At 36.1% G+C, this 25,168-nt stretch overlaps 1 protein-coding gene across 2 annotated transcripts in view; it reads left to right on the top strand.

Moving 5' to 3' along the window:
* Positions 1 to 25,168, top strand: part of LOC126823958 (uncharacterized) — a 75,191-nt gene that overhangs the window by 28,210 nt on the left and 21,813 nt on the right. For both annotated transcript variants that reach the window (XM_050553025.2, XM_056101828.1), the window contains exons 7-8: positions 9,658 to 10,017; positions 10,150 to 10,482. In XM_050553025.2, the coding sequence (XP_050408982.1) occupies positions 9,658 to 10,017; positions 10,150 to 10,482 (693 nt within the window). The remainder of the gene's footprint in view (positions 1 to 9,657; positions 10,018 to 10,149; positions 10,483 to 25,168) is intronic.

Here is a 25,168-nt window from a genome sequence, read left to right as displayed (position 1 = left end):
TTAGATGTAATCCATCAATTATTGGCTGCTATAAAATCCAAACTTTAAATTATATACGTAATACGATGAGCTTGCCGCTTCAGTTAATCTAAATCAATCATTCATAGACACTCGATCCACTCCACGGGGCGCTTAACGGTAAGTCACGTGGTCAGAAACGTGCCATTTTGGGGACTATATTCTTAGTCTGTCTGTGTTAATCGGCGACAAATCTCCGCTGTGACAATATACATCTACTTTAAATGTCGCCCAATTCATTTCGGTGGAAGCGGATATTGAATAAAGCCATTTCACACATGTGTCATATATTTATACAATGTCCACGAGTGTGTTAGGCCTACATGTAATTCTCGCCTTCACTCCGTTATAATTTTCTTATTTTGAGTACAATTTCTGAGTGTTTCCATTCTTTTGTACGTCCAACTTCCCGAATTCCTACTGCAAATACATGTACCCTGTGTAACTGCAATCAATAAGTTTATACATACATGTATATGTTTACGTTTAAAATCTAGATATCAGAAGCTCGAAAGTTATACTAGACGGTGAACACGCAAGTTTCTTGATTGAACCTGCATTTGCTTTTGTAATTATAATTGTATGTAAATCGTGATTATAATTATAAACAATGCATTTATATATCTGTACGGCTTGTTTTTAGATCCCATAATTGAACATTGTATCTTTATAATATGTAAATATTGAATAAATATTGTTAGAAAAAAAAGGAGAAAAACAAAAAACAAACCTGCATCTATATTGCATAATATCAGACCCATATTTATCCTTGCTATTCGGACCAACCCAAAGGACCACACGGACCAATTAAATTACATTATAAGGCTTGGCTTACTCATTTTAAAAATATAATACATACAATATGTTATTAATGATTTTAATCATTAACAACATATTGTATCATAATACAAAGAGGCGAACAATTTATAGGTGAGTATATACATAACTTTAGAATATCCGCTGCCGGTAAGAAGTACATATTAGCAAATATATATCTTTATTACATCAACAATTTAATTGTTTTTCTTTGATGTGCTTCATGATGAAACAATGCGACGGGTAAGTACATAACACTTTATTATTTCAAAGAAAACATATGCATACTAAAACAAACACTATTATCAATTATTAAAACAACAATTAAAACAACACTTTATTATTGATTTGAGTAGTCATATTAATACAAACACAAATATAAACGTATTAAAACAGCACTTTATTATTGGCCGAGTGGTCCTTTTGTATGGTCCGAGTTGTCTTTTTTGTTTCGTCAGAGTGGTCTATTAGTTGGTCCAAGTGGTCATGCATTCGTAGGCTACTCAAAATAACGGAGTGAAGGCGACAACTACGTGTAACACATCGTGGACATTGTATAAATATATGACATGCGCATGTAATGTACACGTGTGTGAAATGGCTTTATTCAATATCCGCTTCCACCGAAATGAATTGGGCGACATTTAAAGTAGATGTATATTGTCACAGCGGAGATTTGTCGCCGATTAACACAGACAAACTAAGAATATAGTCCCAAAAATGGCGCGTTTCTGACCACATGACTTACCGTTAAGCGCCCCGTGGAGTGGATCGAGTGCTCTATGAATGATTGATTTAGATTAACTGAAGCGGCAAGCTCATCGTATTACGTATATAATTTAAAGTTTGGATTTTATAGCAGCCAATAATTGATGGATTACATCTAAGTTATAGACGAAGATGTAATGATACGTTGTAAAAAAATTGTAAGTTCATTGTTGCATACATTTTGGCTGACGTTATATGCATGTACAGTGCGTTAGAAAAAAATCCTAACCGATACAGAATGCTGGTAAATGTTTTCCCGAGATTACCGAACTCATTTTGTTGTTATTCAAACCGGCCTGTACATTATACATGTACACGTTTTCACGGCAGCATTACTATATTACAACTCCTTCAATATAAACATTTCGTTAAAATCTGAACAACGCATGTGAAATTGGATGTTCGGCAACAGAATTGAATACCTAGCGTAATTGGACACCTTGACTTATTTTAATCACAACTCGGGAAATTGAACGGTCCAACTAATTATTGAACAGTCGTGACAATTAAGCGGGACGCTTAGAATTACACACGTGTCGACAAACTAAACACTAGTTAGTCAACGCTTGGTAATCAAAATTGCACGTTGAGATTTAAGTTGTATAGAAGGACAAATTGAATGCTATTAGGCCAAATTCAATGATATTTATGAATAATTTTACATAGATTAGATAATAACGCTATTTACCCGAGATTCCACGGTACCAGTCGTATTTAGCGGCTAAAGTTAATATCCGATTGACTTGAAATTTATATACAGTGTTTAAGGTCATGAGACAAAGAAAGCCTATTGATTTTCACCGATTTCTGATAATTACTGTCAGAGTTATGGCCCTTGATCACTTTGAAAACCGAAGTTATCACCCGATTGACTTTAGATTGATAAACAGAGTTTAAGGTCTTCAGACGAACAAGTATACTGATTTTCAATGAATTTTTATAACTTGTTACTCTTAATCAGACTTTAGTGTATTATAAATGTTTCAAATAGTGTAAACATCTGGTATATCAATGTTGTGGACCCTCTAGAGGTCACAATTTTCTTCTGATTTTGATGAAACTGGAAATGTAAGTTTATAACCCACAGATCTTGGTTCCGTCGTATTCCCTGTCTGTCTGCCCGACAACGCCATCAACGGCAAAAAACAGGCCGAATTTATCAAGAGATGTCAACAAAGGATGAATCTCCAGAGTCTGTCACCAGAAGCACGTTTGACAGTCTTACCAATGACTTACTTATCTACTATTCTGGTAGATTCAGCCTTTGAAACTAACTCTGCGCAAACGCGAAATGAGGCTTTTGTTCAGATTGAAATCAGTTTACCAGGAAAACCAACACACAATAGAGATGGTACACCATACTGACGATTTATCAAGCCAAAGGGTTGATACTGGATCTCAAGGCAATACGTTACCTTTACATATTTTCCGTCAAATATTTCCTGAGAAACTTAACTCGGAAGGATATCCTGATCCAACTACAATCACCTCAGCACAAAACACAACTCTCGTAGCTTATAATGGTTCGAAAATTAAGTGTTACGGTAACCTAAACCTGATGTGCCGGTACCGACAAGTATTATGGTTAGAAATTAAATTCTACATAGTAGATGTACCTGGAAGTGCCATACTTGGAGTAGCTATAACCGAACTACTCAATGTTGTTCAACTTAACTGCAGTATAACAGATACCTCAGTCTCTGAACATCCTAACATGACGCTTAACGATATTGATGATCTGTGTGAACTATTTAACAGCAAGAAGTGTATCATCAAGAAATCTAGTATTGAATTCTATGGTATAATATACGACTCTTAGGGCTGTACGATATTGCAAAAAGGGACGATATCGATATAATAATGTCACTTTGCTATTAAATAAATTAAATATAAATGTATTAAAGCTGACTACAGCAGTGTGAGTAAGAATTGTGGGTAAGAAAAGAATTGCTTTATTCGTACGCTTTAAACTTTGCTTTTTTATATTATAGATTTATTAAAATGAACAAAATAACCTCCTTTTTGGATAAAAACGTTTCAATGCTTTTTAGTTTTCCATAATTAAATTAAATACAACCGCTGATGTTTAAAAAGCGTCTGCTTGTGACCTTGTGTAAGAAAATTCTCAAATATCACGTGCAGCGGAAGCAAGTAGATGCGGTCTTCAAGTCTTGTATTGTATGTTCAAAAAGTTTAACAAATACTAAATCATCCGGACTATCTTCCATTCAAACATTCGATTGGCTGCGGTATTCCAGGCCTAGGGTGATTGTAAATCTATTTACCGGTATAGATCATTTTATTCTTGCTTTCAGAAATTAAGTTTCGTAGAGTTTTCTAAAAATATTTGTTTTTTAAAAATATGACAACCTATTAATAGCCTGGTAATTAGCCGCGGTAGTGCGAAATTTCAGGCGTTTAGTAGGCCTAAGCTTTACATGTAGTAACAACTGTCAATTTATTGTCGACTAAAAATACAGTCAAAGTAACGCATACACAATGCAGTGAAAAACGACTGCGGACACTGCGCAAGTGTTTCCAACATTTAATGATTCTCAAAACATTAGTTTTATTATAGTTTATTGCCGTCGGCTAATTTCAACTGCTGTATAGTGTATTTATTATCTATTTTTGTGATGATTTTTTTCGATATTTGAAGTTTTTGGCGATATTCAATAAACCACTATATTGACGATTTTTGGGCACATGATATCGAAGTTGGGTCTGAAAATACCATATCGCGATAAATGACTATAACGAGAAAATCTTACAGCCATAACAAATCGAGTGGTATGAGACCTGATAACAAAAAGGTTGAAGATCTACGAGCTATACCACCACCAACGTCTAAGTCTGAACTTATGACTTTCCTAGGTTTGATCACATACCTAGCACCATTTATTAGAGATCTGTCATCAGAGGCTGAACCCCTAAGAGCACGACTGCATAAAGATGTACCATTCATATGGTCTGAAGTTTATCAACATATCTTTGATAAATTAAAGACAATCGTAACGAACGATGCCTGTCTCAAATATTATACCAACGCACCAACTTACCTAATGGTCCAGGGCTAGAAATTCATGTGAATCTCTGAATCTAATTCGCGCAAGGATTCTCACAAGAGCCTACGCTGCGAATCTATAAGGGTTTGCGTAAAATTTTTCTTAAAAAAAAAATCTCAGAGAATTGTCAAGTCCAACTGTTGAATATCAGTCAGGGTCATTGTTCTTAATCGGCTGTATTTTGTGGGATTTAGCCGATTGATTTTTAATCTAGCCGATTGGTAAAACAATGAATCGGCCACATGGTATCATAAATCAATCTACTTTTGGCTAATATTACAACGCGTTAATTATTACTTGTTGATAAAGAAGTGTCGGCTACAACAGTCATACCTTAGTGACAATCGGCCATATGTGGTTCACAATCCGATTATTTAGCACATTTAACGGTGATTTTGATAATCCGGTAAAATAAAAAAAAAAAAATTTGCTGATAATTCATACTAAGTTCAGTAAAATACGCCACGTGGTGAATGAAGACGATCTTGGCATGGTTTGCGAATCGGGCATCTTCCACGCTCCGTCTGTGTGAATTCCAGGTACCGATAGATATTCAAATAATAACTGGATCATACATAGAACACCGAATACACAGAGAGAGAGAAACAGTGGATATTTTCCCAACAGAATCTTGAATACCGAATTCCAATGACATGTGACGTTGGAATTAGGTCAATAAACCAGTTCTAAATGGTGTTTACCGTTATGATTTTTTATTTTATACACATGCTGACAGACTTAATTTTAAAACTATTATTGAAGGCTATATCATAGTCGTACAGAATTTTATTTTATAGCAACTTTAGTTATGGTTGTCATGTGATCATTGTGCCATTTGTCTATCATCGACGAATGAATAAAAAAATTTGCAAGTTACGTGACTAGTTATGTGATGGACAAAAGACTACAAATTGTGCTATGAAGAAATGCCATGGTGCTGTATCAGCTTATTTTGACTACAGCATTTTCTGGATATTACATTTGACACAATTTAAGTGTTTACCAAAAACTCCATCTGATTGGGTTTTTTTTTATCATTGTTGTTGTATTTTGGTGTTTTAGATTGACACAATAAACACAATTTTGTTTTTTAGACAGTATTATTTATTAAGATTCGGAGGATTCGCGCAGATTCCATATATGAGAATCCTCTTAGATTCTTGCAAAAAATGACGAATTTCTAGCCCTGTTGTCAATGCTAGCCAGAAAGGACTGGGAGCTGCAATTCTAGAGCCAGATCGCCTAGAAAATGGCGAATACAGTCAAAAGACATGACCAGTAGCTTTTGCAAGTAAATCTCTTTCTAAGGCGCAGAAGAATTACAGAAACATTGAACGAGAAATGTTAGCCGTAACATTTGGAATCAAACGTTTCCATACATAGAATAGACCATTTACTGTGATATCACATCACAAGCCATTGGAAATAATCTACAAGAAACCAATAAATTCAGCACCAGCTAGGCTGCAAGCCATGTTATTAGCTGTACAAGTTTATCTCTATACTGTCAAGCATGTCCATGGGAAGGACATCGGTTTAGCTGACACACTTAGCAGATTCCCTAGCAACGAAGATAGCAAAGTTGAAATTGACATTAAGGTTGAATTCCTTCAATTCAGCAAAACCAAACTCCAAAACATTGTATCGGAAACCAACAATGATGAAACACCCAACAAGTTAAAGAAGTCTTACACTCTGGGTGGCCTGAGCAGCATATCGTGATGAACTTGGTATATCAGATGGCCTTATCATTAAAGGAGAGAGGGTATTCATTCCAACAAGTCTACGTTCCGGAATATTATCTAATCTACACACCGGACATCTTGGAATCACCAAGACTCAACTGCGAGCACGAAAAGATGTCTACTGGCCTAAAATTAACACAGACATTGAGAAAATGTGCAATTCCTGTCCAGTTTGCCAGGAACATCAGTCAAAACAAACCTTTGAACCTCTGCTACAGACATACATACCCAATTGTCCATGGAGTGTTATAGGCACAGACCTGTTCCAGATTGGTCAAAACAACTTTTTGATCATCGCTGACTATAATACGAAATTCCCAGTAGTTGAGAAGCTACCCTCACCAGCAACGTCAACTGTAGTAGCCAATGTAATTAAACGATATTGTTCTATTATGGGTATTCCAGATGTTATGCGTTCAGATAATGGTCCACACTTTGTCGGATACAGCTACAGAAGTTTTGTTGCAACATGGGGTATAGAACACATCACTTCTTTGCCAAGATATCCCAGATCTAATGGATTAATAGAACGCCAAATCAGAAGTTGTAAATCAATCATCAAGAAAGCTACAATGAAGAACTACACCTATCGACATCAAGATAGACAGTCCTTCTCAACTTCTCTTCCAAAGATGGATAAAAGGTACACTGCCATGCATGCTGTGTAACAAATCACCAGATCGTCATGAAATCAAACAACGCTTCAAAGCATGGCAGGATGATCAGGAATATTACCATGATCAACATAGGAAAGTCTTACCTTCCTTGTATGCAGGACAGAGAGTAACTGTTCAAGATACAGAAACTGGGAAGTGGTATACAGCCGTCGTAATTGAGAAATGTACAGAGCCACGAAGTTACCTCATACAAACTTCAAACGGTTTGGTATTACAACGTAACATTGTTCAACTACGTGAAGCACCAACTGCACCCAAATCGTGTATCGCTACTCATAATACAGAACATAACAAGAAAAAAAAAAAGTTATGTTTAACAACTCGCCCACATACAGTATGATATACACACCAGGAAGACCAGCAAACCAGAATCAACCAAATGCACCATTGGTCAGCCCTAATAATTATACTGTTACTACTGATATAAGTACGTCAAAAACAAGAGAATCATTCACTGCTCGACTGAGTCAATCATCACCACCGTCGCAATTATCACTTGAACATCATCTTCCAGATAAATCACTATCTAAGCACTACAAATCACACCAACTAGTGCAGAAACCAACTCGTTACCAACCATAATGGAAATTGATAATAGAAAATGTACATTTTTAATTTTATTAGATTTATCTGCTGCTCTCGACACGGTGGACCCTTCCATTCTTCTACGTAGACTTCAAATTTTTAAATTCGGTATTTGTGGCTCTGCATTAATTCTTTTAGAAAGCTATCTTGTGGGTAGAAAACAGTGTATTTTAGTTAATTGCAAATCGTTGTCTGAATCTGTTTTGTCATCTGGGGTTCCCAAGGTTCTGTTCTTGGTCCGATTTTATTTACCCTCTATACGTCACCATTAGGTGATATTGTCAGAAAATATGGTCTCAGCTTTCATTTGTATGCCAATGATACTCAATTATATATTTCATTTACACCTAATTGTCCATCTTCTTTCAATTTATCAAAATTGCAACTTGAGAACTGTATTAGTGAAATTAGAAAATGGATGTCAAAGAACTTTTTAAAATTGAATGATGATAAAACCGAATATTTGTTATTAGGCTCAAGGCATCAATTAAGTAAATTTGCACATGATAACCCCCCTGTTGTAATAGGTAATTGTGATATATTTTCATCTTATTCTGCTCGTAATATTGGCACAATCTTTGATAGTTTTATGCTTATGGGAGCTCAAGTAAATAATATATATTTGTAAATTGTGCTATTTTAATATCAGAAATATAGGTAAAATACGTAAATTTGTAACTGTAGAGGCCACTAATTATAAGTCACTTGTTAATTCTCTGGCCACTTCTCGATTAGATAACTTTAATTCACTTTTAGTTGGTTTACCTTTAAAGCTTATAGATAAATTACAAAAAGTACAGAACACTGCTGCTAGACTTGTTACTTTAACTAAGAAATGTGACCACATAACTCCTGTTTTATATAATTTACACTGGTTAACTGTTAAATATCGAATTGATTTTAAGATTTTATTACTTACTTTTAAATGTTTAAATAATTTAGCTCCTGTTTACCTCTCAGATCTTTTAGAACTTTATACACCTGGCCGAACATTACGTTCATAAGATAAACTACTTTTAAAGCCCAAAACTGTTCAACTAGTCTCTTATGGTCAGCGCTCTTTTAGTTATCAAGCACCTGTTTTATGGAATAATCTACCATTTAGTTTAAGATGTTGTACATCTCTATATTCTTTTAAAAAACAACTTAAAACACATTTATTTAATCAAGTTTTTAACTGACTCTGTATACAATCGTTAACATGTCCATAATCTTGTTGTTTATTTATGATTTACATTGTCACTTTGTAAAAGTGCCCCTGAACATGTTATATGAAAGGGTGCACTATAGATATGCTGTAATAATAATAATAATAAATAATTTCAAATAGACAATCATTATGAAACCTTTAATGCATGTGTTTTATCCATAGACAATCAACAATAGTGAACATTAATGCATGCCTTTCAGTTCTCTAGACAATTTTCTTTCTCTTTTTTTATTATACAAAGGGGGATGTCATATTATAAACATAACCCCTGTGACCTTTAACCTACAACCCCTATGCCCCGCTCACTATAGGCTAATGTATTACGTCACACTAATAAAGCTTCCATCATGGCATACGTGTTGATGTTACAAATATTGGTGTCAGTCATTATTACATATGTGTTAGAACTGGTTAAACACATTCCAGATATAATTTTAACACAGAGATCATTGCTACGGTAGATGTGTAACAAACACCTGAAGAAACGGGAAGTGACGACAGACATGACAAACACCAGTTATCCTTCTGTATAACTGACTGAAGTAACGAGCGATAACAGATACACAGTTGAATTTCATTTCACTGATAATTCCTTTCAAGATAAAAAGTTGTTATATGAGATGGTGAGAGCATATCTGGCAATTCAGAAAAAGAATTGGCTGCCAGTAGATAAAATAAATCCAGAATAAAAACAAGGAAATGTACCGAATTTTTCTATTTTTCTCATAGTCGTAATGCTATTTTACAATGTCTTTAAATTTTTATCTTTACAGCAATTAGAAGAAATGAGAAACAAATTTGTGATACATTAAATACATCTTGTCCTAAGAAATTAAAATATGCGCCAAGAAAGAGCGGAAAGATGCTTCAAGAGGATGAAAAAAACATTAAAGATAATTATGCGTTTCTACTTAATAATATAACTGATCCGGAACGTTTATCAGATCGTCTGTTCGGAAAATTAGTTTTTGATACCGACGATATGGAAAAAATAAAACACGTAAAAGGAAAAAGGAAAATGAACTGTGAACTAGTTAAGACATTACTTAATGGCGGACCAAATTCCTACCAAAGTTTCATTGATAGTTTAAAGGAAGAAGGTTACACGACAATAGTTGAACAATTAGAATCAAGTAAGTTTGATTGACTAAATTTTTAACCCAATATTGGTTTTCTAGATCACAAAATCATTATACTCTCTCTCTCTCTCTCTCTCTCTCTCCCCAGGAAAAGGTAACCCTATTATACAATATCTTTAAATTCAGGTACAGATGAGAGATGTGGAGAAATGTCCGGTTCCCATTGGAATCAGTTCATGATTAGAGCAACAGGTGATAGAAACTATGATGTATCACATTCAGAAGTCGGGAACAGATCAGAAATACACAAGAAACATGGCGAGGTTGATATTGTGAAAGTTGTGGTCAAGAAGTCCAACAACACTGTCATTTTATCGAAGGTGAAATCTGACCATCAAAAGGTCAACGTAAAGCAGGAAATAATATCAAAATGTCGACGTAATGTTAAAAATATCGCCAACTGTGTTTTGTATGAGAACCAAGACTCCATGTTTAACGATGTATTAGAAGATAAGCAAGGTAAAATATTTATATACTGAGCGCCATAGAAAACGCATCCCTTTTTTTTCCCAAATATTTTATTACTAGGTGGTTTTGTATGTATAATATTATGCAATACTATGAACTATTGTTTCACGCAATGCTCCCAAACACAAAAAATATCGGCCCTTGTGCAAAAAAAAAAATTGCACGAGATGCACATGATAAAACCCAATATTCACGTGCAGCATTGTGTGTGAGCCCTTTAAAAGCATGTTTTCAACTTAATGTGCAGTACATGAACTGTGAAACGTCAATCTGTCGTAATTTGTTGTTGGACGTGTGAAGGAATCGAGCTAGAGATGCCGAAACTTACTGAAAATCAACGGAATGAAGCCATGGGAATGTCCAGGGCTGGCATGTCTACACGTGCTATTGCCAGACACTTCAATTGTCATCAGTCCACTATTTTAAGGTTGGTGGAACGTGTTCGAGTTACTGGATCAACACGTGATCGTCAACGTCCTGGTCCACAACACCTTACAACCCAGGCTCAAGACCGCTACATCCGGGTCACTCATCTGCGTGACAGATTCCGCCCAGCGACTCGAACAGGTGCAGCAGTCGTCGGAAGACAAGGACCAGTAAGTGCCTACACCTTACGACGTCGTCTAAGAGAAGTAGGACTCCGTGCACGACAACCTTATGTTGGAGCTATCCTCAGGAATCATCACCCTCAGCGGCGTTTGATATGGGCTGAAGGACACCAGACATGGAGAAGAGTAGACTGGCAAAGTGTGCTCTTCAGTGATGAAAGTCGCTTTCATCTTTATCGTGCTGATGGCCGTCAACGTGTGTGGAGACGTCTTGGGGAACGTCTTGCAGACTGCTGCGTCTTCAGAACGGACCGATGGGGTGGGGGAAGTGTAATGGTGTGGTGAGGCTTCACATTTCATCACCGGACCGCCCTACACATTTGCAGGGGTCGCGTTAATGCTGTAGCCTACCGTGATGATGGCCCGTGGAGGACACACGCGCTACTGACATCTGTGTCGTACTTTTGGTTTATACCCCTCTGACTTTGTACCCTTGATTACAGATTAAACATCCATAAGTGTACAAATTTGTTGTTATTGATGTGTTCCCATTTGAATATTGTTCACAATAAGAAGCAAAATAAATACGATATGTTTACAGGATCATTTTGTTATACGAAAAACTAAGTGATGCATTTTCAATGGCGCTCAGTATATTTATATTATTGTTAATGTGTTTTAAATGTTTATTGAACTGTGGTCGTATATTGTCATATCCGCTGTCTGTCTGCCTGACTTCACAATTGCCTGTGGAAGTTGGGGTCTAAAGTTAATAAACAATTTACTTTAACTTATCCACGGTGTCCAGGATCATGAGACGAAGAATTCCGTCAACAATTTCCGATATTACCCTGTTTATATATTACATAGTATAACTAGTGGAATCAAGGCCTTATATTCTTATACCATGTTTATATATTACATTTTAGAAGATCATGTTAAAACAACTGATATAGCAGTACATATGACAGCTAGAACGAGTTCTTGAGACGAAGAAGCCTATTGATTTTCAGCTATTACCGATAATTACTGCCAGAGTCATGGCCCTTGATCACTTTGAAAAATCTTGTGGACGCTCTAGAGGCCAAGGTTAATATCCGATTGACTGTAAATTTATACACAATGTTTAATGTCATGAGACGAAGAATCCTATTGATTTTCAGCGATTTCCGATAATTACTGCCAGAGTTATGGCATTTGATCACTTTGAAAAATAGTGTGGATGCTCTAGAGGCCAAATTTGATATCCGATTGACTTTAGATTTATACACAGTGTTTAAGGTCATGAGACGAAGAAACCTTTTGATTTTCAACAATTTCCGATAATTAGTGCCAAAGTTATGGCCCTTGATCACTTTGCAAAGTCTTGTGACGCTCTAAAGGCTAAAGTTATCATCCGATTGACTTCAGATTGATACACAGAGTTTAAGATCTTGAGACGAACAAGTATATTGATTTTCAATGAATTTTTATGGCTTGAACAGCTAAATCCATGATATTAAAAGTTTTGTAAACAAAATGTTAGCATGGGGCAGAACTTTATAAAAACCAAACAAATTCTAATGGTTTTCTGAGTTGTTGAACTTAATCAGATTTTAGTGTATTATAAATGTTTCATTACCCCAAAAAGTAAAACTCTTGTTGACTGCCCGGGCGATTTTGGTGCTGTGGGCCTATGTTTCGTTGCCTGGCAACCTATCTTTGAAGCTTAATTTGCGATATTAGCGTATTATGATTTTTTTGATATGAACATTCTAAAAATTTGAAGGAAAGAATATGACTTTAACTACCTATAATAATTTATGAGAAAAAAGGAAAAGTTCAGAATCGAGTTAGAGTGCGACATGTTTTAATTTTGAAGATTATCATTCCGTTTTGGGTGCCCAATTCATTCAAAGGCGCCTAACCAATCTCACTCGGCATTATGGGTGCTCACGATCTCAGCAATATGATCGCCCCTCTTTAATGAGGCACCCCACCAATCATGCCGTTTTGGGCGCCCCGTTGATCAGGTTGTGGTGTTAATCGTGTGAATCATTATGAGGTGACTCACCAGGCGTGTTAATCGTGTGAATCATTATGAGGCGCCTCAGGTAAACTTTTAGTTCAGATTAGATTTGGGGCTAAATTCGTAACCAATATTTGAATTGAAACAAAGCATCTATATGTAATATTTTCACTAAAATAGATATATGTCAAAACCCAAATAATACTGTAAGTGAGTGGCAATTGTAATGCAGAGAAGAAAAAAAATCAACCGTCATAATGAAGATGTACATACGCCAGCCATACATTACGGTCTACTCTTTATTTCGATTTTTGAAGTTCTTTTACATGCACGTCCACGTGTGCACGGGACCTCCGTTTTATATTCCATCCGAATAACTGGACGCTGCCCATCACAGCCACCCCCCTGCTATCTGCACCACTGACAAGGGGAAACAACGCTGGAAAGTGGAAAGTTTGGGGAACTGTCTAGGTCAACACAGGCATCAAACCCCAGACCTCCTGATCAGTGAGCCACAGACAAGGGGAAACAATGCCCCCCCCCCACCTCAAACAATAATGTATGACGTACGCCCATCTTCATTATACGGGTTGGTACAGAACAGTAAGACATTAAACTCCAACTGATATTTTTTCTTTTCATTACAATATTGTCACTCCCATTACAGTATTATTTAGTGAGAAAACTAAATATCTGTAGATGTTATGTTTCAGGTTAAATATTTGTTAGACCTTTAGCTTCAAATTCTATCTGCATAAAGGTTGAACTTATATAGGCCCTTGTCTGTAGTTAAATCCTTTTACTGTTATCAATAATTATTGATATTTTCCATAAACGGAGATAACTCCTTTTACCATAAAAGGATTTCCAAAATTCTGTATGTTTCCTTGTCCATTATGCTTTCTGCATTTTGCTTTAAATCAAAATTTAACCAACAGTATATTCTTTGCATATGATGAAGGCATCAGGTGTTTTCGTCAATATTTACTTTTGTCAAATTCACAATTAGTATAAATATAGCATTTGCTTAACGATTATCACAATTTTCATCTGGCCCTCAATTGAGTTAGTGCAGACTTTTTGCTTGGAACTCTCTAGTTTTGTGTTCCTGATGTTAAAAGCTTTCCAAACATGTATAGTTTGTTTATTTGGGAGGACCATGTAGCGGAACTTCAGCCTAAAAATTTTGGCTGCAGGCCTATCTAACTCGATTCTGAACTTTTCGTTTTTTGTCACAAAATATTATAGGTAGTTAAAGTCATATTCTTTCCTTAAAATTTTTATAATGTTCATATCAAAAAAATCATATGACTCACATAAAGTCAAGTGACATTTGTTGGGCGCCCTGCCAATCTCGTACTGGGCGCCCAACCAATGTCACTTTGCCTTATGTGGCGCCCATACTGATATGGGCACGTTGATCGTTGGCTTCGTATTGCATCCAATGGAAAGGGCGTCGTCGCGCCCATTTGTGGAGCCAAATTTTTCCAGGAGGGCTCAGCTGCCCCCCCCAACCCCCCGCTAGATCATATTAAATGTTATAAATTAGCTAAAGTATGGACAAGAATTCAGAAAAAGAATTGGCTGTCAGTAGATAAAAGAAATTGAACAAATTAGAAAAAGTCCATACATTGCCATGTTTTTATTAAATCCAGAATGAATAGGATGCACAGGATTTTTTTATTTTTTCTTGTTTTATTTTATCTACTGACAGCCAATTCTTTTTCTGAATTGCCAGATATCCTCTCATCGTCTCATATAATAATTTTTCATCTTCAACGGAATTATCAGTGAAATGAAATTCGACCGTGTGTCTGTTATCGCTCGTTACTTCAGTTATTTATATAGAAGGATAACTGGTGTTTGTCATGTCTGTCGTCACTTCCCGTTTCTTCAAGTGTTTGTTACACATCTACCGTAGGAATGATCTCTTGGTTAAGAGTCATTCCACGAGAAAACCATGCAATATCATGCAGATGTTCGAAGGTGGGGGTCGGTCGTTTTATTTCATATTCACAGGGTTTGGTCAACCCATCGTTTCTACTCCCCAGCCAACATCGCTGATTTCAGAATTTCGGCTGATTTTTGCCATTTTCAGGCCAAATTTGGCTATTTTTGTCGTACTACTACTGCTGTTAAACTAGAGTTTGGTTGTTCGTGATAATCGTGGTCTTACCCGATCACTTTATTATGGTAACCCGGTTCAAGTTCATTTTCCATAGGTGTCACAAGATACGTGTCTGGAGATACCTGATCGCGATAACTCAACTGGAGCAGAGTTTGCGATAAAAATTAAAATCAATTTATTTGCAGCTTGACCAGTTCTAAAAACATAAGAAATAAAATCGTTGTCAGCTAACTTGCAACAGTATGAAAATTTGTGTCGAAAGTTACCAAAATCGTCGGTTTTTATTGGGATACATCGGCGGATTATTGAGGTACCCAATCGCCTATATTGTTATTCAAAGGGTCAATATATCAACTCCAGCTCCCCTTCAAACCGCTTTGAAAAAATATTCAGTCTCGCTGTGGTTTGGTATCCAGTCTACAAATCCAAGATGGCATCTCCCAGTGAATATGGATTTTCGCAAATTCTCGATGTAAAATGTTGATCATGATTATTTAAATATTTTTTTTTCTATGAAAAAGGAGAAATTTCAATTCAAATGATGAAAGTCGACAATTATGCAAAACAGACTCAATTTCCATGAAAATCGCCTATTTGACCTTGACAGTGACCTTCAATCACAAGGTCATCAGGGATACAATTTGAAGTTCACACGTTGCTCTATCAAAAAACCATATCTCATTCGAAAATATCGAAAAACAAATGAGTTTTACCGAAAATAAAGGGGCATAACTCTTATCGTTATTTAAGCAGACGGATTCATACCACAATTAAAAATCAGGTGTCAAAATATTCAAATCCTGTACGTAATAACAATAGGTGCACCTCGATATTTTTGATATTTAATTCTCCCGTCTTCATTAGCCCGGTCGGAGCAGAATAGTAGGACGTTAAACCCTATTTCATTCCATTCATTCTATTTTCGTAATACATTGATTGAATGAAAGCTTGCCGATCCTGCTTCAAATTCACAGCAGCAATATTCCTTCAAAATAACGTGTTTTTACATTTATACGACAGCAAATGAATGCAGAACTTCCGAAATAAGAATAGTTTGTGATGTCAAAACATTGTTTTCTTCTGTATAAAATGTCAACAAAATATTCAAATCCGCACTAATAAAAATAGGAACACCTCGCTATTTTTGTATGCCCTCATTTTCGTGTGGGTGTATATTGTCGTCGTCCCTGGCCATCCATCCATCCCCATTTTTGTGTGGACGTATATTGTTGTCACCCCTGTCCGCCTGTCCGTCCACAATTTGTTTATGGGCACTCTACAGGTTTATGTCCCTAAGATCTCGGTTCCTTTCAATATTGGCATGTATCGGACCGTAACTTTGTGGACTATGGCCACTGATTTTACGAAAAATCATGTTTTTAGCTTGTGGACACTGGAGGTCACAATTTTTATCCGATTTTGATGAAACTTAAAAGGTATGTTTATAACCCAAAGATCTCAGTTCCTTTCGATATTCCCGCATATCGGATGTTAACGTCCTAGTTTATGGCCCATGATTGTACAAAAAAGTCGTGTTTTTAGCTTGTAGCCCCCCTCTAGAGGTCACAATTTTTATTCGATTTTAAAAAACATTTTAATATATCACCGTTACACGCTAATGATGGTGGAGTTCAAAGTTCGTGAAAATCAGACGAAACTGCAGGACAAAATGGCCGCTCCTCGTACGCAAATAGTGTAAAAGTATGTAATTCCAGGGTTGTGGACACCCTCGAGGTCATGATTTTTGTATGATTTTTATGAGATTTGAAATACATGTATATGTTTAGATCCCAAAGATCTCGGTCCCTGTCAATATTCGCACATATCGCACCGTAACTTCGTGGAGAAGGGTTTTACATAGGCGAAGCCTGTTCCCCAATCTCATTCAGATATCCTGGATAAAATATTGTTTATCGCGTTTTTAGCTTAAGTTCTTCTTGATGTCACAATTGTTATCCGATTTTAAAAACCATTTCAAGATGTCACCGTTACGCCTTAACAAGGACTAAGTTCGAATTTCATGAAAATCGGACCGAAACTTCCTGACAAAATGGACGCTCCTCACACGCAAATAGTGTAAAAATATGTAATTCCAAGATTGTGGACACTCTAGAGAACACAATTTTTTATCGGATTTTGATAAAACTTAAAATGTATGTTAATATTGCAAAGATCTCGGTTCCGTTCGATATTCTCTCATATGGCAAATTAACTTCCTGAGTTATGACCCCTGAATATACGAAAAATCATGGTTTTTTTAGCTTGTAGTCCCTCTTGATGACACAATTTTTATTCAGCTTGATGAAACTTTTATATATACTTTCATATCCCAAAGATCTTGGTTCATTTTGATATTGTTGCACGTTAGACTGTAACATACTGGATGATGGCCCCTGATTGTACGAAAAATTGCTTTTTATTTAGCATGGCAACCGCTTATTCATATTTAATTCCCGTTTGGTATTCAAATTTATGTCCGTAATATTCCTACAAAATTGCGTGCTTCCGTAATCCGATAGAATGAAATTTGCCAATCCGTGCCTGCTTCAATCAAATTCATAGCAGTTTTTTTTCCTCCAAAATTACTAGTTTATACGGCAGCAAATGAAAGAAAGGCGTCCGAAATGAGAATTACTTGTGATGATGTCAAATCATTTTCGTAAAATGGTATTTTAAAATTACATTGATAGTTAAATCGCTTCTAAAAGGCATACATAACTTCAGCATATGGTATACGACACCATTAACATATAACTCATACAGTAGTTTCGTAGTAAGCACTGCCTTATATGGTAAGCGATTTTCGTGCAATAATCAAGATCGCGGGAGAGTGCCACTGTAGATGGAAATTTATATATGGTGTCTTAAATGAAGTAGTTTCATTATGGAAAAATAAGTTAAAAGATTAATAGCTAACAATAGACAGAGGTTTGGGGTGTTATATACTATTGATTTGGGGTGTTATATACTATTGGGATAATATGTGACATCAAGGACTAGTCTCTACATGCTGTCAGTTGATATCAATGAGATTAAATTGTCCAGTAACGGAGAAACCACCGAGGTAATCACGTAGATAAGGTTGATACTCACTCTTATTGGATTGATAAATAGTCCTACAAAAAGGAAGCAATGACTTCTGTTCAAAACTAGATTGTTGAAATAGCGTAAGACATGTTCGGAATGTACGGATGAAATCCCAACACTTAAAGCGAGAATTTCAAATTTTCTAAGAAAGTCAAAACGTAATTATTTCGATGTCTTTTGCTCAATAGGTTGTCAACTCACAATTATACGATCATAGGTGTCATTCTCACACTTAAAACTCATTTACACAGGAAATAATAACACAATTAACTCCTAATTACCTCCCTTGTTTTCTATTCTCCACCATGGAGTAGCTTTTTTTCAAACGTTTGAAAATGATGAGGAAAATGATATTTTTGCCAATTTCTCAGCTGGCAATAGTGAATTATAGGATTAATAGGATTATTCTTTAACAAGGTAGGACTGTTTATAGATACCATCTATTTTAAGGCTTTATTTTAATAAATTTTAAAAATATAACTTAAAAATTTGAAATTTCCGCTTTAAGAAACGGAAATTGGACGCGACACAAATTTTCATACTGTTGAAGGTTAGATGACAACAATTTTATTTTTTATGCTGTTAGAACAGGGCAAGCTGCAAATAAAATGATTTCCATTTTTATCGCAAACCCTGCTTCAGTGGAGTTATCGCAATTTTAAGAAAGGGTATAATTCAGGTGTCTGCAGACACGTATTTTGTGTAGTGTCATAACATCTACGGAAAGAGAGGTTAGACTGGGTGACCATTATAATATGGTAGGGTGAGACCTGGACTATAATCACCTACCAAAACTTAGTTCGCCATTGGTCGATTAACAGCTATAGCAATGCTACAAAAATTATGATTGGTCAATAGTCCGATTAACAAACAATACCTAACTGCGTAACAATATCATTCTGGTTTAAACAGAGTTTCAAATATGTTAACATAACGTTACATCATGATTCACGAAAATTTATTACGCCCAATTAACCAGTGCATAGCAGAATATTGCAGAAAAACTAATTGCGTGACACACGAGGCTATCAACATGGCTACAATGTAAACAATACTGTTTGGAGACAAACAATACTTTCACTGTTTTTAATACCTTAAATCACTGTCCAAAGTTTTAGGGAAAACCCCAGATTAAACGAAAGACTTTACTTAGGAGCGATTTGATTAAACTAAACCGCTTTTTATTTGTGCAATGGATGGGAAAATGAACAGCTTATTTCATCCGCCATCTTGGATGCTGGAGTGCAAATCTAACTTCGGCCTGACTAATAATAATAATAATAATAATATTAATATGTACATTTATATAGCGCACGTACTCCATGTACAGAAGCATGTCCACTGCGCATACAATTAAATTAATTTAATTAATCTTGATAAGTCTTGATGTAAAACAAGAAAGGGTTTGAGATGATTTAATGATCTCTGGAAGATTGTTACGCAGTTTAGACGCATTCACTGAGCACGATCCGTATCCAAATGATATTAATTTTCACTTTGAGCAACAAAACTGATGAATGTGTTCGAGGTTACTCTAGGGAACTTGTATGTGCATAAAGTTAGATAAGTATATTTGAGCTAAGCCATTCACACACTGATACGTCAAAGACAGACTTTTGCAGATGATTGGCAGCCAATAAATTGATTTCAAAACAGTAGTACTATGAGAGTGTTTTGATGATCTGGTAAGAATTCGAGCTGCGGTATTTTCAACAAGTTGATTTTTTATAATATTGGCACTAGATGTTTCTACTAACAATTTATAGTAGTCAATCCTTGGGAATACCAAAGAACATATAAGTGTAGCAGCTGCTTCCTGGCTAATAAAGTGTTTATATGGCCAATGTTCCTGGACCAAAGATAACAGTTTCGATAAATTTCACTAATGTGACTGTCCATGCTCAAATTGGACCCCAAGAGGAAACCTAACCTTTTCACAGAGTCTCATGGTACAAATATTGCATCTCATACAACCATATCATTTGAACTTGTATTTTTCAGATGTGTATTTTGACCACGTCATTCTGATTTACTTAATAAATTTAATTTCAACATATTTCTTTTCATCCTATCTTTAATGTCATGTGTACACAATTTGATGTCAGAATAATTAGGGAATGAAACAGTTTTTGAAAGGGAATAACTTGCAATCACCTGTGTATCATCTGCATAAGAATGTCGTCCTAGAAACCATGATTATCGATTAGTTGTCCAACTTCTTAGTACACATTACAGAAAGGACAGGTCCAAGGACTGATCCTTGTGGAACTCCCGAACCTTCTGTACCGACCCTACAGAGGGTTACTGGAAGGCGGTTGCAAGGGGCATTATCAGGCCTAATAATACAGCCAATGAATGATTTTATTGGAAAAATGATGTAAAAAATGAAGTCATTTTCTTCAATTTCGACCATCAAATTTAATATGAAAGAAATCCATGCCAGTCATTTTGTCAAAACCAAATATTAGTATTAGTAGTCCTCAACTTCAGTTATTAATAGAATTGTCCTCAGTCCGGCAGTGGGTGAGATATAGCATCATGAAATTTATATGTTTTAGCATATAGCAAAAACTACGTCTCAAAATAAATTCCTCATAGCCTCAAATGGTTTCGGAAAAATTCAATAGTCATATATATTGAAGTAGTAGACATGATCATTCATAAAAAATAATTTAAAAAAATAAAAAATCAACAGACAATTTATGGGAAATATTTGAATTTGGGGGTTATTTTTTAAAAATAATGACGGTTTTTTAACTCTAAAATGGCCATAGCTGGTTCTCCGTAACTACAAGGTTGGTGACCCTCATATTTCGTATGGGGTATACGGGGTACCTAATGACCAAATCTGCAAAGTTTGGTCAAAATCGCCCGACACCGCTTGTGCCGTTTTTTTTAAATTTTGCATGCATCTCTCGCGAACCCATTCTTAAACGTCGTGATTTAGTTAGGTTTAGTTAGGAATTTTTCGCGCTCATACATTTAACATTTAAAGTAGCTTTCTACATTTTCTAATATTACTGCGCTTTCGGTTCGGATTGTTTGGTAATTATACTCGTCGAACATTGGCGCGGGTCACTCTCGCGAAGTGATTCCATGGAGCTTTTTTTACTTTGCGGACTTTTGTCTGCATTTATGTAGATTCGGTCTTGGTTTTTCATGTCATTGGTTTTATTGTGCGAACTTTGTGCAAACCGGTACCTGCATATGTGTAATGACTGTGCCTGCCGTCTGAATTTTATCTTGCTCGGAGCGAAATCAGGCATTTAGGACGTGGTCTTGAACGTGTGGAACCAGTATTAATGTAGGCGGAAAGACGCGTACGATTCGTAGTTGTTGAAAGTTACTATAGTACTAATAGTCATGGAATCTTGAGATAACATTTAAATTAGTTGTTTTGTAAAAACCTACCTTCATATTCATCTGATAAACACTGGGATAAATCTAAACTTTTATATTAGAAATTGAGGCCCAATTAATTGGTTAGGGATAAACTCCTTCATTCATTCAGTTATTCATCTATTTATTTATAGATTTATTAAACCATACGATTGTCAGCTGTTGCAATTTGTTTAATAAAATTTTTTGGGAATAATAAATAATCGTTTGTTTTCTCTGAATTGATGTTTGGGGCAAACCATTGAGCATCCAGTATACGAATCCCTGGTTCTTCTGAATAAACCCACAGTTGGAGGTTTTGTGTCTGGTAAAAAGGGCGGGACTTAGTTTGCATTTATTTTAACTGAGGGTCGGGACGCTATTGACTCCCGGGTACCTTTGGTTTTGGCAAGCTTGAACCTACATTTTTGCTTTTTAAGTCCCTAGATACTTCATTTTTGTCGGGCTTGCCCTCGTATTACATATTGGCGAGCTTCGTGGAGTACATTTTTGCCAGTCATAAGCCCCTCCTACTACATTTGGAATGTGTTTAACTAGTTCTGTCACATATGTAATAATGACTGACACCAATATTGTCCTTTAACATGTGGTATGGGAACTAAACTTCCTGTACCAGAAGTTTCAGAAACATCCTTTGAGCAGTTTTTAAAAAAAAGAAAATTAGAAGAGCATTTTCAGTAATTTAACGATTTTTCAAAGTTTTTTCAAAGATTGAGGCCCTTCTTGGACCCTTTATATCATATTGAGGCTTTTAAATTTGGATTTACACTCTAGACCACTGATAGGACTCTTGAGTAACAGTAGTTTACGAAAAGAAATAAGAGTAAAAGTGTCAGGAAAATACTAGATTTTCGGCATTCCATAATCTACCGACTGATCATTGAATTTGTATCATTTGGATGTCATAAGATCGTCCATTATTCGGGCTATCCAATGACACGTTCGTTGTTTTGGTTCAGTAAAATCTGACGTAGTAATCATTTTTTTTTGCAAGAGTACCAGTTTTTCTTACTTTTTACCCTTTTTTTTTTTCAAAATATCAGATATTTTTTCGACTACTTCCTGTTTCTGGATAATTGTCGGGATAGTGTCAACAAGTGGTATGGGAACTTAACTTCCTGTAGCAGAAATGTCAGAAACATCCATCAAGCTGTTTTAAAAAAAAAAAAGAAAAATAGAAGAGCATTTTCTAGAGCTGGACGGTATTTGAAAATTTCAATACTGTTTGTTTCAAAAATCTCCAATATATTGTCAGTATTGCGATATTTTTTTGCATCAAGCAAATGTTGTTTAAAATCGGGTGCTAGTCCTCTTTTATTTATACCAGGTAGTTTAAATCTTGGCCTTGAATTGTTTTATTAATCAACCTGCATCATACTAAATTTTATTTAACCAGAACCACATCTCTTCTACTTCCACTATTTCGTCATCTGACATTTTCATGATTTTTGTGAACATATCGATGACTATAGACATCTCAGACCAGCCGAAAATGCCGAAAATAGAAACAATATTTCCAGTTTTTCTTATTTTTCACTTTCTATATTTTTATACACCCACATTTTCATGTGGACTTATATTGTCGTCGCCCCTGTGCATACGGACATCCGTCCGTCCACAATTTATTTGTGGACACTCGACAGGTCACAATTCTTATCCGATTTTGAAGAAACTTGAAATATAGCTTTATCTCCAAAAGATCTCGGCTGCTTTCGATATTGGCATGTATCGGATCGAAACTTCATGGATTATGGCCCCTGTTTGTACGAAAAATCACGTTTTTAGCTTGTAGACCCTATAGAGGTCACAATTTTTATCCGATTTTGTTGAAACTTGAAATGTAAGTTTATAACCCAAAGATCTTGGTTCCTTTCGATATTTGCACATATTGGACCATAACTTCTTGAATTATGGCCCCTGATTGTACGAAAAATCGCATTTTTGCCGTCGCCCCTGTCTGTGTGTGTGTATGGGTGTGTGTGTGTGTGTATGGGTGTGTGTCTGTGTGTCGCCTACAGGCCACAATTCTTAAGTGATCATCTTCAAACTTTACATACTTATTCCTTATACCCTAAGGATGATCCCTATTGTTTTTGGTGCATGCCCGACCCCCGGGGGCAGAGCCACGCCCATTTTTGTATTTGTTTGTTTGTCGTCTACAGGCCACATTTCTTAACGTATCATCTTGAAACTATGCATACTTATTCTTTGTACCCTAAGGAACATCCCTATCGTTTGGGGTGCATGCCAGACCCCAAGGGCAGAGCCACGCCCATTTTCTTTTCTTTGTATGTCGCCTATAGGCCACAATTCTTAATCAATCGTCTTGAAAATTTTTCATATGAATTGCTTATACCCTAAGTATGATCCCTATTGTTTTTGGTGCATGCCCGACCCCCAGGGGCAGAGCCACGCCCATTCCTTATATTTATTTATTTGTTTGTCATCTACAGACCGCATTTCTTAACGTATCATCTTGAAACTATGCATACTTATTCTTTGTACCCTAAGGAACATCCCTATCGTTTGGGGTGCATGCCCGACCCCAGGGGCAGAGCCACGCCCATTTTCTTTTCTTTTTATGTCTGTGTGTCGCCTATAGGCCACAATTCTTAATCAATCGTCTTGAAAAATTTTCATATGAATTGCTTATACCCTAAGTATAATCCCTATTGTTTTTGGTGCATGCCCGACCCCCAGGGGCAGAACCACGCCCATTCCTTATATTTATTTATTTGTTTGTCATCTACAGACCGCATTTCTTAACGTATCAACTTTACATACTTATTCTTTATACCCTAAGGATGATCCCTATTGTTTTTGGTGCATGCTTGCCTCCCCGGGGCAGAGCCACGCCCATTTTTTGTATTTGTTTGTTTGTCGTCTACAGGCCACATTTCTTAACGTATCATCTTGAAACTTTGTATACATATTCTTTGTACCCTAAGGAACATCTCTATCGTTTTGGGTGCATGCCCAAACCCCAGGGGCAAAGCCACGCCCATTTTCTTTTTTATGTCTGTGTGTCGCATACAGGCCACAATTCTTAATCAATCGTCTTGAAATTTTTTCATATGAATTGCTTATACCCTAATGATGATCCCTATTGTTTTTTTACCCCCAGGGGCAGAGCCGAGCTCATTTTCTTTTCTTTTTATGTCTGTGTGTCACCTACAGGCCACAATTCTTAATCAACCGTCTTGAAAAAATTTCATATGAATTGCTTATACCCTAACGATGATCCCTATTGTTTTTGGTGCATGCCCGACCGCCAGGGGCAGAGCCACGCCCATCCCTTATATTTATTTATTTGTTTGTCATCTACAGATCGCATTTCTGATCGTATCACCTTGAAACCTAGCATACATATTCCTTCTATCCTAAGGAACATCCCTATTATTTGTGGTGAATACCCAACCCCCAGGGGCAGAGCTACGCCCATTTTCTTTTTTTTTGTCTATGTGTCACTTGCAGACCGCATTTCTTAATCGATCATCTTGAAAACTT

The sequence above is a fragment of the Patella vulgata genome, chromosome 6, assembly GCF_932274485.2.
Source record: "Patella vulgata chromosome 6, xgPatVulg1.2, whole genome shotgun sequence".
Lineage (NCBI taxonomy): Eukaryota > Metazoa > Mollusca > Gastropoda > Patellidae > Patella > Patella vulgata.
The sequence above is the reverse complement of the archived record's forward strand: the minus strand, read 5'-3'. Positions and strand labels throughout refer to the sequence as shown.